Source organism: Triticum urartu, chromosome 7 (genome assembly GCF_003073215.2).
Source record: "Triticum urartu cultivar G1812 chromosome 7, Tu2.1, whole genome shotgun sequence".
Classification (NCBI taxonomy): Eukaryota; Viridiplantae; Streptophyta; class Magnoliopsida; order Poales; family Poaceae; genus Triticum; species Triticum urartu.
This window is the reverse complement of record NC_053028.1, coordinates 61,660,011-61,674,906: the sequence shown is the minus strand read 5'-3', so window position 1 is coordinate 61,674,906 and position 14,896 is coordinate 61,660,011. Positions and strand designations below refer to the sequence as shown.

General features: G+C 41.6%; 1 protein-coding gene across 1 annotated transcript; it reads right to left on the bottom strand.

Moving 5' to 3' along the window:
- Positions 1-10,633: 10,633 nt before the first annotated feature.
- On the bottom strand, positions 10,634-13,401 carry LOC125518391 (cysteine synthase-like). Its single transcript, XM_048683249.1, has 7 exons — positions 13,157-13,401; positions 12,929-13,056; positions 12,427-12,629; positions 12,125-12,250; positions 11,866-12,024; positions 11,149-11,342; positions 10,634-11,044 (listed from the first exon to the last, which is right to left on the bottom strand). The coding sequence occupies exons 1-7, from the start codon at positions 13,265-13,267 to the stop codon at positions 10,919-10,921; spliced, it is 1,047 nt and encodes a 348-aa protein (XP_048539206.1). The 5' UTR covers positions 13,268-13,401; the 3' UTR covers positions 10,634-10,918.
- Positions 13,402-14,896: the final 1,495 nt, after the last annotated feature.

The following is a 14,896-nucleotide window of genomic DNA, read 5'->3' as shown; positions in this document are numbered from 1 at the left end:
GAGATGTATAGATTGGATGTTTTCCTGCAAAAAAAGAAAAGAAAATCAATGAGAAAACTGAAAAACAAAATTTGCTTACCTTCCGATCATTTCAGCGAACACATTGGAGACGCCGACGGTTGTGGCGACGGGTGAAGCTGGCTCATGCTCGTGTGGCGGCCGGTGGGAGGTGAGTTGACGAGACAACAAGCGGTGTTCGAAGAGCCGATGGTGTGATGGGAGGGATAGCCGGCAGCGGGGTCGTCGGCACAATAGTTGCCTTCTTCGTGCGGGGTGCAGCCCCGACCGATGGGTCATGTGGTGGCCTCTTCACATGCAAGGGAGCCTTGGCGGCGTCAGCGGGTCCTGTGACACTTCCCTTGCGAAAGGTGGCGTCCCAAGCCCTATGTGGTGGACGACCTTTGACTTCTTAGAGCATGGTTAATAGTATAGCCAACTGCTGCTATATAATGTTGCCATGTTATATAAAGCCATCATTTATAGCCACTCATACAATAAGGTTAGCTATAAGCCTTGCTATAAGAGTACTACCTTTTCTCATCTTCTCTCTATCTCTTTCTTCATATTTATTGTATCAGCCTAGGAATCCGCATATAGCTAGACTCTTGCGTGAAAGCCCATTCCCCTCACTTTTTCATATCTCTCTCCTCCATATAAGCAAAATTGCCATGTAGGCAAGCTATAAGCCTGATATTGTACTTGCTCTTACCCCCGATGGTAGGAGGCACGACCGCGAGGCTAGCGGTTGCTGCGGGAGGCGATTCGGCGTCGGGAAATTTAAGATCGGACCATTGGGGTTCCCGGGACTAAGGTTTTTGTTTTTGGCCTTGTACTAGTGGAGAACAAATCTATACCTAGGGAGGTGATATTCTTGATCCGTCATGCTATTTCACAAAAAATACTGATGTTTCTGGCAGTCAAACCGCAGCTCAATTTTAAGTCAGTTTTTTGCTTTTACATAAACCCCCTTGACATTTCTAGTAATCAACCCGCAAGTCGGTTTTAAGCCAGATTTTTATTTTTGTAGGAAACCCCCTGATATTTAGTTTAATCAATCCGCAATAATATCTATGTTATATGTGGAATTTGAGTAGAAAAATAAGTAAAATCTGAATATGATGTTATTTTAAAATACTATTTAGGGTGGAAGCTTAATCAAGAGTACGGTATCCATCTTTCTTTCATACCGGTGCCGATTCATATTGGAAATGAACACCTAAGCAAAACCAGGATTGGAGACAAAAGAAATCATCTATAACAACGCATGCATGTCTCATCTTATACCGGGAGAGAGACGTCTTAGGATTGACAACGTTCAAACGTGTTTGGATTGTGTGAGCACTGTGAGGCCACTGCCGGCGAAGGTGGGAAGAAGGATAAGTGGCAACATAGATGAGATGTCATGTGTTATGAAGGATGTTGCTTGTTGGGATCTTGAGTCATAGTTATTGGGTTAGTGGAGTGTGGTATTTTTTCTTCCGTTGCACGGGCTCTTTTGCTAGTATGCCACACATATAGCAATTATTTGGTCCGGAACAAAAAAGTATTTGGTGGCCATGCAGGTTTTGGTCTATTGTTAGAGAAATCTTTTGCCAAAAAATTAGTCTTTTTGTCTTGATTGCATTTTTTATCTGTTGTTGAAGATGCTCTTAGAAAATTGGTTTCACCGAGCGTAACTCAGATGCTTAGGATTCTTGTAGTGGAATCAGTCCACCCAAGTTAAAGTTCTATACTTGGCACGGGTGCTCGCATATTTTTTAGATTTATTTCAAGCATGCTGGTGATGTTCGTTTAGTGGGAGTTGACGTTCCCATCGTCTGCGATGTGCTTGTGGCGAGGTTCAGGTACTATAAGGCCAAGGGTGTGTGTTCTAGTTAGATACCCTCCCAGAATGATACCCTCCCAGAATCTCATGGTACCACCCCGTCCTTCAAACCTTCTAGTAAAGAATGTGGGCTTTACTCTCATCAGACCCTTCAAAAAGATGGTCCGTCGGTTGTGTTTTCGCTTAAGACAATTTTTTTTTGGAGTGAAGGTATTTATTTCGGAGCAACTCTAGCCACACACCAACTAAAGAGAGCAACCTTCATCGATCAATATGTTCGAGATGTTGCAGTTGTTGATCATGGATCTCACGACGGGGAATCGCTTGGTCCATAAAGCCTGATCTACAAGTCAAATTTCTATGGTTAGACATGTTGAACTGGTATACTTCTTCATTGTTGTTTTCTAATGTTGTTACTTATATGGTCTCTCCCAAGCTAATTAAGATGGTATGCAGTACATGTCCTAAAGGGTCCATTTATATTATTATTTCATTGTTATTTGGTATGATGATCAAGCTGAATGTGAAGAACTACCTACCAATCAAATATATTACAATGGAGGAGTTTCGCATAGACGACATTCCCCAGGTTCCTGTTGAGGAAAATGACCTTCTGACAACTCCTTACTCTGAGGAGGAGATAAAGAAGGCGGTTTTTCAAATGGAACAAACAAGTCCCCGGGTCCAGATAGTTTTCCAGCTGAGTTCTATCAGAACTTATGGGAGGTTATCAAACCAGACCTTCTAGATTTATTTGGTCACCTTCATGCTGGACAACTAGATTTGTTTTGTCTAAACTTCGACAAGTCAATTTTATTACCTAAGGTTAATGAGGCGGTAAGGATACAACAATATAGACCTATCTGCGAGAGCGGCGTTTCAGTGCTTGGGCTCACATGAGCCCGGGCAAAATAAAAAATTCACAAAAAATAGAAAAAAAAATAAAATAAATTCAAATTTTTTTGCAAGCAAGATGCTTGTGTGCATGATGTTCGTGCAAAATTTGGTGGAGTTTCAACACTCGAGGAGTGCGCGACAAAAAAGACAAAATTTGGCTCTTTGAGTAAGGTTACTGTTCATGCACTGTTTTTGCCAGTTTTCTCTTTTTTGCCACGAGCTCCACAGATGTCCAAACGGGATAAAATTTTGCACCCACATCATGCACTCAAACATCTTCCAAGCAAAAAAAAGATTTATTTTTTACTTATTTTCCTTTTTTTTATGATGTTACTGTTCACCGTGTTCATCTGGACCCGGGCACCGAATTCGATTTTCGCCTATCTGCCTCCTTAATGTTAGTTTTAAAATCTTCACGATAGTTGTGATGATTAGGCTAAACTCGATGGCTGACCATGTGGTTCGCCCTTCCCAAACTGCTTTCATGCAAGGTAGAAACATCCTAGATGGGGTGGTAATCCTTCATGAAATGGTTCACGAACTACACCGGAAGAAGTTGAATGGGATAGTCCTCAAAATTGACTTTGAGAAAGCTTATGATAAAGTCAAGTTGTCTTTTCTCCAAGAAACTATCAGAATGAAAGCTTTCTCCACGGAGTGGCGCGCTTTGATCCATAGCTCTGTTTCCGGAGGTAGTGTGGCCGTTAAAGTCAATGATGACGTTGACTGCTACTTCCAAATGAAGAAATGATTGAGACAAAGTGACTCATTATCGTCCATGCTATTTAATATAGTGGCTAATATAGCTATCATGATTGAGCAGGCAAAGGTTGATGGTTAAATTGATGGGGTAGTTAATCATCTTGTTGATGGTGGACTTTCTATCCTTCAATATGCCAACGATACAATTCTCTTTATGGATCATGACCTATAGAAAAGCGAGGAATATGAAATTAATTTTGTTTTGGCAAGGCCCAAGAAGAGGCCCACCTGTACGCTGAATTGTTTGGCTGCGGGATAGGCCAGTTTCCAATCAGTTATTTGGGGATGCCGATACGTGCCAGAGACTCACAAATGTTTAATGAAAACACGTCGAGGAGAGGCTGCAAAAAAGGTTAAGTGGCTGGAAAGGTAAACTGCTATCTCTGTGTGGAAAATTGGTGCTCATAAATTCAGTGCTAAATAATATGGTACTATATATGATTTCTTTCTTGCAACTACCCAAAGGAGTCTTGCATAGACGGGATTATTTCCGATCAAGATTCTTTTGGCAAAGAGATAGTGAGGGAAAGAAATATTGACTGGCTAAATGGAGTGTGGTTTGCCGTCCCAAACCAAGGAGGGCTGGGTATTCATGACCTTGAGGTTAAAAATACTACCCTCCTCGGCAATATAATGGAGTCTACAAGTGAATGATAAATTCACGGTAGACTCTATGTATAGTGCTCTGATCCAGCCAGAGGTGCCAGTTGATAACAATAAGAAGATTAGATGAAGATACCGCTTAAGAATAAAATCTTTGTATGGTATTTCTCGAGGAGTATTCTTACCAAAGATAATATTATTAAAAGGAATTGACATGGAAGTACGGAATGTGTGTTTTGTCATCACGATGAGAAAATGAAACACTTTTTTCAATGCAAATTGGCTCGTTCTATATTGTCAGTCATCCAAGTAGCTTCTGGCTTGTATCCTCCACGTAGTGTTGCTAATATTTTCGACAACTAGTTACATGAGATTGATTACAGGCTTATAATTCCTCTTAGGGTGGGAGCGCTTGCCGTTATTTGGTCACTTTGACTATGTAGAAATGATAAGGTTGTTGACAATAAAAGTACTTATCTTATGCAGGTTATCTAGAGATGTATCGGTACGCTTCGTTTATGGTCGTCTCTACAATATGTGAAGAATCGAGACCTATTTATGAAGGCGTGTACATGCTTGGAGGCCACCTCAAGGGATACTTTTACTCGACATGGATGGTAGAATGATCTTCGGATTGGCCCTCCTACGTCTTAGGCGTTATACAATCTCCATATGATTACGTTTATTTCACCTTTTTTGGTTTATTTGCAACTTGGACTTGGTTATGACTGTATGCATCTCAGATATGCAGAGGCCGAGTGTAATGCTTAAACCTTTTAAGTAATAAGGCGTCCTTTCTCAAAAAAGATGAATATTACATGTAACCACACATTTATCTAGTTTACGAAATTGGGCCCCCCATGGTAAGCTATCTCAAGGAGATACAAATGCCTTGGTGGCCAAGACCTTGGTGATCTTACAAATTGGTATTCAAACCTCTCTAAATGAATACATCGTGCAAATAATCCGAACTTGGGGAACTACATAGTTGTGTTTGCATTCCCCTTCGCTCTCCCTTTTTCTGCTTTGCATAATCTACTTTTCTTGATGTTTCCATTTGTAAAATTGCATTTGGAGGGAGCTATTAGGAAACTAGTAGTTTATCGAGCTACATTTGTGAACCCCACTCGAAAAGTGCTTAAATCTTCTATATGTGATCCTTTACTAAGGCCCTCTTAACTAGTTTGATATGTTTAATTTTGTGTTGGTACTTAAGATGAATTCTAGTTGAGTAACTCGTAGTAGCAGTTGTACACGATGCACGAAAGCCGCCGGTAAAAGGAACACCGTCGCCGCCCCCGCGTCGCCCGCATTTGGCAAGTCAGGGGAAAACACCGACCACCTCCACATGTCCCCGCCCCCTCTCCTCCCGCCACGCTGCCGAGCTCCGGGATGGTGGCGGCGGGGTGGTTTTTGCCCCTCACACTATCATACCTTCGTCCCGAGTGATACCGGCGGCGGCTCCTCGAGCGCTTCGGCGCATCGGCCAGTCTCGCGTGGGTGCTCTCGTGGACTGATACGTCTCCAACATATCTGTAATTTTTTATTGTTTCATGCTATTATATTATCTGTTTTGGATGTTTAATGGGCTTTATTATGCACTTTTATATTATTTTTGGGACTAACCTACCAACCGGAGGCCCAGTGCAAATTGCTATTTTTTTTGCCTATTTCAGTGTTTCGCAGAAAAGGAATATCAAACGGAGTCCAAATGGAATGAAACCTTTGGGAGAGTTATTTTTGAAACAAACGAAGTCCAGGAGACTTGGAGTGGACGTCAAGGAAGCAACGAGGTGGCCATGAGGCAGGGAGGCGCGCCCCCACCCTCGTGGGCCCCTCGTGGCTCCCCTGGCCGACTTCTTTCACCTATATATATACTCATATACCCTGAAAACATCCAGGAGCACCACGAAACCCTATTTCCACCGCCGCAACCTTTTGTACCCGTGAGATCCCATCTTGGGGCCTTTTCCGGTGCTCCACCGGAGGGGGAATCGATCACTGAGGGCTTCTACATCAACACCATAGCCTCTCCGATGATGTGTGAGTAGTTTACCTCAGACCTTCGGGTCCATAGTTATTAGCTAGATGGCTTCTTCTCTCTCTTTGGATCTCAATACAAAGTTCTCCTTGATTCTCTTGGAGATCTATTCGATGTAATACTTTTTGCGGTGTGTTTGTCGAGATCCGATGAATTGTGGGTTTATGATCAAGATTATCTATGAACAATATTTGAATCTTCTCTGAATTCTTTTATGTATGATTTGATATCTTTGCAAGTCTCTTTGAATTATCAGTTTGGTTTGGCCTACTAGATTGATCTTTCTTGCAATGGGAGAAGTGCTTAGCTTTGGGTTCAATCATGCGGTGCTCAATCCCAGTGACAGAAAGGGAAACGACATGTATTGTATTGTTGCCATCGAGGATAAAAAGATGGGGTTTATATCATATTGCTTGAGTTTATCCCTCTACATCATGTCATCTTGCCTAATGCGTTACTCTGTTCTTATAAACTTAATACTCTAGATGCATGCTGGATAGCGGTCGATGTGTGGAGTAATATTAGTAGATGCAGAATCGTTTCGGTCTACTTATCGCGGACGTGATGCCTATATACATGATCATGCCTAGATATTCTCATAACTATGCGCTTTTCTATCAATTTCTCGACAGTAATTTGTTCACCCACTGTAGAATATGCTATCTTGAGAGAAGCCACTAGTGAAACCTATGGCCCCCGGGTCTATCTTCCATCACATAAGTTTCCAATCTATTTTATTTTGCAATCTTTACTTTCCAATCTATATCATTAAAATACCAAAAATATTTATCTTATTATTTCTATCAGATCTCACTTTTGCAAGTGGCCGTGAAGGGATTGACAACCCCTTTATCGCGTTGGTTGCAAGGTTCTTATTTGTTTGTGTAGGTACAAGGCGACTTGCGTGTAACCTCCTACTGGATTGATACCTTGGTTCTCAAAAACTGAGGGAAATACTTACGCTACTTTGCTGCATCACCCTTTTCTCTTCAAGGGAAAACCAAAACAGTGCTCAAGAGGTAGCATGGACACCGATGGACTCCACGGGCAGGTCTCCTCCATGGCGGATCTGGCCGGCATGCTTTGATCCATGTGCAAGCACCGCGTTGCGATGATGCGATGTCCGGGCTCGGCTCCAGCGTATCGCGCGGGCATCCAGCGTGTCCACTGCTCTCTGCCAGATGACGGCGGAGGTGATGGTCGTGGATCTCTGTTATCGTCCAGATCTGACGTTGGCTACAATTGCGTGCTTGGGGGCCTGAAGACACCGGGTAGGCGCTGTGGTGGTGCCGATGGTGGCCAGCCAGGCAGCGGCAGGCCGGTTCGGGGCGGCGTGGGGGCCTGCTACCGCGAATAAAGGTGGCGGTCCTCGTGCTATGCCCGCATCACGACAATGTTCGTCATGATCGGCCCTCCTTGATCTGGCCATCGACGGGTTTCGAAACTATTGAGAGTGATCTATATTGGACAATATCATTTGATGCGCGTCCATATCATCCTACAAGGTTCTCAGGGCACAACGTGAAACTTTGGATTTTGTTGATACTATAGGATATGTCAGCCTCTCAATTTCCATGGAGTAGACAACAATGGGGAAGGTCATGGTGGCTGAGATTGAGAATCAGTTAGTCGGACGGGGCCTTGGTGGCGATGGACTCAGCCAGGTGTCTGATAACTCTCAGAAGCAAAACTGATAAGTGGGGGCGGCAGCATTGCATGATTTCATTTTTGGTGGTGCTCTTTGGGTGCTGAGTCATGACTTTTAGGGTGAAAGCCTAAGATTAGACCTTCATTGGTTGTGCCTAGCAATTGCTTTGTTGAAGGAATTGTTTTGAGAGCTCGGACTTCCTTCTGGGTGAAAACCTAAGATCTTGGATCAGACAACGACGACGCTTGTGCACTGTTCCTTCTTGAAGGCATTGCTTTTGGAGACCTCTTATGTTTTCTGGGTGTTGTATTTGGTGGTGGTTGGTGTGCTACTGCTGAGAGGAGTTAATCGTTGTGGCGGGACCTTTGTTTTCCCTTTCTATTTTGTTTTTCTCCTTTGGCTATGTGCATCCTGGATTATCTTGAGACATCTTGTAGGTGCAGAGGCTGGGTGTAATTGGTATCTTCGCGATATTAATATATTTCCCTTTTCAAAAAAATTAGCAGTTGTACACACTAGATGAGACCAAGTCCATTCCGACAAGTATATCAAATCATATGCATGCGATAGTTGAAAAAACGATGATTTTTTATATTCACTAGTGATTGTTATAAGCCATGATATTTCAATACAAGTACAATCTAAGCACATAATGTAAACCGAATACTTAACCCACGGTAACATGCAAGACATATATGATGACACAACGCGTAAAGAATCATGTTAACAATCGATGAAAAGCTTGCATAAGAAGCATGTATTTTAGATGTTTCTATTAATGTGCTTTCCTAACCATACACTAGAAACCACGGTACACTCTTTAAGAATGCTAATATATAGAGAAGACACATACACACTCAAATATACACAAAGAAAATTTTCATGAGAGTGACAAAATTAATCCTGAGAGTCGCACCATCTTTTATTTATTTATTTATTTCAATCTTTTTTTCATTAAGAGGATTCTTCGTAAATATCCTGCTGAGGGACAATGTTTCGGAAGGCTAATGTAACTTGTTTTCATTTACAAAAGACGTTTTAAATTTAGCATAATACAAGTGTTTATTTTATGAAGTGCATACATTCAAACAGTGCAACAAAAAACACTACAAATTTTGCAAACTAAGTAATAAATAATGTAACAGCTACTGAATTATTTTAATAAAAGTATAAATGTTTAGTATAATTACTGTCACGCACACCAATTCATTTAATTAGTTGTGTATATACCAGCCTAATTCTATTCAATTTAATTTCCATGTATTGTTAATTTCCTAGAAGCTAAACATTTCCGGAGCCAACATTGCACAACCTGACGTGTGACCTCATTGTCATGCCTAGCTGACACATCTCTTCTTCCCAATCACTATACCACCAAACTTCACATCTGTTTCACTGGTTATCGGCTCTTCATATTATGGTAATCTACTATATCTAAATAGCTAGCCCCCACTACAAGGAATTCTTTGCCTTCTCCTTGAGCCACATCACCTAAATTAATTTAGCCATTGGATATGCTAGATCAATCCACCATAGTCGTCCGATAGACAGTGGAGAACTGCTGCATCAAGTGCATACACGCATGCATGCAGTAATTGACGCCTAAAAACATGCAAAAATGGAAGCAGTATTCGTTGCCATTTATTATGCCATGCCCAACTTCATTATGCACCACACATCTGTTGCCTTGCTGCTCGATTTGTCACCACATTGGCTGCTTTGATGTCGGACTACCTGGTGTAATAATTTAGTCATCCTTACGGTACCAACTGATATGTGCCAGCAGAAGCAGTTTATTTATGTCAAAAAAAAGATTACAGTTTATTTCTACTGCACTTGATGATGTTTCTTTCTTGATGTTACCGTAGTGTGCCATAGCGTCCTCTTCTTAACTGGAACTATAGACGCCTAGCTACAACCGCATCATCATAAATTCATACATACGTGCATGTGTAATAATTTCCATGGCATAACAGTTATCTATGTTTTTTTGTTCTGAACGATATGGAGTAGTCTCTAGACATTAGTACTTATATTTGATGCCCGGTGAGATATGTATTGCAGCTATTAAACTTACATTATCAACTAAACTTTTTTCTTAATTCTCATGTCTCCTAAATTTGTAAAGAATTTCCGCGGCAATGCGCGGGGTATCTTCTAGTTAAATAAAAGGACAGGAGAACCGGGTAAATATCTGGTGCATCGAGGCATTTAGTGCTATTGGTGCACCCGATTGAAATTAGTCATTTTACAAATGTTGAAAAATTCTAAAAACAAATTATATTATAGTAGCTATAAGAATCAATCGCCCCATAAAATTTGAGATACATATTCAAATCATAGTATAAGAACTAAAAATGACAAAATTCATTGCTGATAATGAAAATGGACTGGTTTGAAGGTACAATTCATATTAGCCACGGTTTTTACCATAATTTATCATTTTGTTTGTAAGTATGCACTGTGAAGTTTGTATCTAAAATATTATATTGTTATAGATATGTATCGTATTTATATTCTCACAAAGTTCATAATTTTACAATGTGTAAAATGCAAAATACGGAGACTGGGTGCACCGGTAGCACAAGATATCCCGGTGCACGAGATATGTTCCCCGGGAGAACCGAGCGGTGCACTTGTTTCTGTGGATTCATCAAAGGAAAAATTATGTTTATTGGAGAGTAGAGTTTTCATGGTCTGGGACGATGTTCAACTTGTTATCCTTGGTATGTGACGGACGTAATAAATATTGGATGTGTGCATCTATGATGCAGAGTCCACATGACAGAAAAAAAATCTTCAATTTTCTAAAATAAAACAAATTTCTGCACACACCAAGAACCAACTGGACACCAAATTCACAACATAGATGTTCTGTACCAAGAACCAACTGGACACCAAATTCACAACATAGATGTTCTGTACCATGTACCAAGAACCAACTGGACACCAAATTCACAACATAGATGTTCTGTTTTGGTGCCGTTGTGGCATCGATGATCTGGTAATACATCATTCAATGACTAACAACAATTCATGGTCCCTTGTAGATGAACTCCGTATCAAGGTCGTGCAACACAATACGATAACTAGCTACATATACCTTTTACATACAACAACTCTAAATTTGTAGCATGTGAGATCAAAAGGTCATGGCAACACACTCCTCTCTTACAGCTGCAAAGAGGTCAGAGTTCATGTATCTCTCGCCCCCGCTGGGGAACATGGTCACAATCATCTTTCCCTTGTTCTCTTCTCTCGCCGCAACCTAAAAATATATTTGATTTCAAAAGTTACTAAAGATCAGGAAGAGAAATCTTAAGATAACTCAAAGAAAGTTTGTCCCAGATTGGTCCTCGGTGATGTAAGAACCTTCAAGCAAGCCGCCAAGTTTGCCCCGGAAGATATGCCCACAAGCAGGCCCTCTTCCATTGCCAACCTCCTTGCGTTCACCATTGCTTCCTCGGTGGTCACGGTAAGCACCTCGTCGATGATCGAGCTGTCCAAGATTTCAGGCACGAATCCTGGTCCTATTCCTTGGATTTTGTGCTTACCTCGCTCCCCACCTGAATAATGACAACAAGCAAGGCAATAGTGTCAGTGTCAGTGTCACGGTAGGTACTATTTTGATGCTGTTCGGGTGATCTTCATAACTGGCACCACACAATCTGAAGCATATGTGGAGCCATGTGATATAATTATCTGGACCACCACAGGTTTCAAGCATGTAGATACGACGAAGCACAATATATTGGCACTTATCTGCTGCCTAAAAAATGAATACAATGCTTTCGGGGTGACATGTGAAATATTTTCCCTGAAAGAAGATGGTGGGTTAAACTAACGGACTGAAAGTTAACAACAAGCAGAGTTACAACTGTAAAGGGAGAAGTACTTCACTTTGTAGCAAATATTATATGCCAAGTAATTGTGCGCATTCTGTACAGTAAATATAATTTCGCACAATGTCCTGGTAGTTTAATTCTTTGAAGCATAGAAACACTACAAAAATATTCGTCTGACCCTAATAGTCATTATTAATGATTTCCAAGGGATATGGGGGAAGTAGTCCTTTATTGATGATTTCACCTGAAATAACCGGACTTTCTGCAGGTTCCACACAGATGATCTTTACATTTGGATTTTGCATCTTCAAATATTTCCCAACACCAGATACTGTGCCTCCTGAGCCTGAACCTGCAACAAATATATCCACCTTTCCAGCAGTATCCTTCCAAATCTCGGGTCCTGAAAATTGGGCACGACTTTAAAAGCTACTCCTAACTTGCAACAATAGAGCTCCTTCATTAATTATGAACAGCATGTGTCAAGTCATCTTGAGATGTACCAGTCCATCGAATGTGTGCCTCGGGGTTTGCTGGATTCGAGAACTGATCAAGAACATGTACATTGGGCAATTCTTTCTTGAGTTGTTCAACCTTTTCGACTTGCCCCGGAAACCCAAGTGCTGGATCTGCCAATTTACTCACACCAAATGGAGCAAGTCACCAATACAAATCATAGGAATTGGCCATTGTAAACAAATCGGTATGCAAGGAAAATCAGAACTAAGCAAGCAAGTAAGCTTCTGTGTTTTTGTTCTTCATTTGAGACAGGAATCAACCAAGATGCTATCTATCTTAATCTTACCGGTTATGAACAACTCAGCACCCATGTATCTCAACAAGATCTGCTTATCCAGCGAGTACTGGCCCGGCATCACCGCGACGAACCTGTACCCTTTGCTCAGAGCAATGAGCACCAGTCCTAGCCCCAAATTACCACTTGTCGGCTCGACTAGAGTCGTGACACCAGGTGAAATCAGCCCTTTCTCTTCGGCGTCTTCTATCATCCTGAAGGATACATAAAGAAGCAGACACATCATAAGCTCATAATTCCAATACTTACCATATGTTTTACTGTTCTGACAACAGCAAGACCCGATCAGAAGCTGAAGTCACTATTTTCTTGTAAAAAAAGTCTGCTTACAGATGTTTTGGTGTTCTAGGCAACTGTAAACAATAGAAAGGGTGGCTTACTGAAGGTCAGTGGTTCAGTTCAACAGTGTCATCCACCTCATTTGGTCAGCCGACACTAATAAAACTAGCTCTCAAATCTAATCTCATCCCATGATTTGTGAGAGTTTACATACCTGAGAGCGCCGCGGTCCTTGACGGAGCAGAGGGGCTGGTAGGCCTCGATCTTGCCGACGATGCGGGCACCCACCCCCTCCTTGCCGGCGATCCGCTTCAGCTCGATCAGCGGCGTCCACCCTATCAGCTGAAGCAAACCAACCGCTCCGCGTGAGCCTTTCCTGAATCCCTCAGCCCACCTCAATCTCCGTCAGAGTCGATATACAGGGGAAGGGGTGGAGGCTTGCCTGGGTGACGTCGGTGGCGATGTGCTCCTCCTGCCCGGTTCCGCCGCCGGCGAGCAGGGAAGGGACCCCTCTCCTGCCAGCCCCCTCCGCCTCCTCCGCCCCCGGCGCCATGGATGAATGCTCTACTAGCTAGAGCAGCGACGGCTGATGAATCCGCCCTGCAAGTTGTCAAATTGCTATTTGTTTTTGTCTTTTTTTGGAGCTTGAGTGGCTGCGCGCCCCAGCTCCGACCCATGGCTGTTAGTTTAATCAAGAACGTGTCTTTTTGCGTGGAACAGTCGAGGAGTACTTGCTACGAGCACCTTAAAGTGAGTGATTAATTCATGAGTCACAAGCTGTAGCATGAGCAAATTTATAGAGCCTCGCGCTGTAATTAATTGCCAAATAACTTGCTTGAGAATTGTGCAATTTTTGACTCGAGACGTCAAATCACTTTAATGTATGAAAGTTAACTTCAAATATCAAGTTATCCAACCGGGAAACATGCTATATCCTTCTATAATGAATTTAACTTAAGTGGAAAGTTGCGGTTTGTAATCTGATGTGCCATTCTAAAAAAAATTCGACATAGATAATAGTTTCGTCCATGTTTTTCTTTGGCTTGTCCACTGATTTAATTTTTATGTCAGGCACAACTTTTCACGTTGATGCCTTAATGATGAACTGGTCCATATAATGTACTCCCCTGTCTGGAAATACTTGTTGGAGAAATGGATAAAAATGGATTCTAAAACTAAAATACGTCTAGACACATTCATTTTCCCGACAAGTATTTCCGGATGGAGGGAGTATATTGTTCTTTCAGCCCACCTTTCCTTTTTAACCTTATTCACCACTAGGTGGATCAATGCAACATACATCGTAAAAATCTACTCCATATAACTCATATTTTTTTAGTCAAATTTGTGATCAAATTTAAACTTAAGTCCAAGGGGTTCACATATTTGAAAGGAGTGAATACTATTTTACAACGAGTATCCCACCAACATTCTTGGAAAACTGGTTTCATTAACCGCTATTCCATGCACATGAGCTGTTTTATTCGTAGTTATGCAATCAATCGTTGCTACGAAAGTGATAGACCAACCTCGTTAAATTATATTTGACGTGATAAGAACAATGTAGGGGATGCGATCGTAGTCTTCTCGGATAGACCCTATCCAGCCTCGGCAAAGATGACGAGCAACAATTCACCGGTGGTGACCGCAATGAAATTGGTGGCATGGTTCTTCCACATATCGTCCACAGTAATCTCCATAGTGGGGCAAAAATAAGCCCCCTCCCCTCCTTTCCATCTCTACACTCCCACATGTGTGGCTTTGTTACTATCGGAGGTATCAACCAACTATTATACTCATGTTTCCCTTTTGCGGAATATTATAGAAGTAATTAAAGAAGTGGCAATACTGAAGACTTGTATTTAAACATTGCATGTTTTTGGACATTGCATTGTCACTGGTACATAATAGAGCAACAATGTAAAACCTTTAGCATTGAGGCGGTTCGAAAACTACTTGGAATAATTTACTCGACACAACAGTTTATAGGGGAAAACTACGCAAATGCTTAAGTATTATAGACGGTTTGCTGCAGAACCGCCTTCAATACTTAAGTGTTGGAAGCAATTTATTCTTCAAAATCACATGCATTGATCTTTCCGGGCTAAAATTTAACTCTTGTTTTGTAGCCAGCCATGCATTCCAAATCAATTTCACAGGAAATTCATAGCAAACATCGATC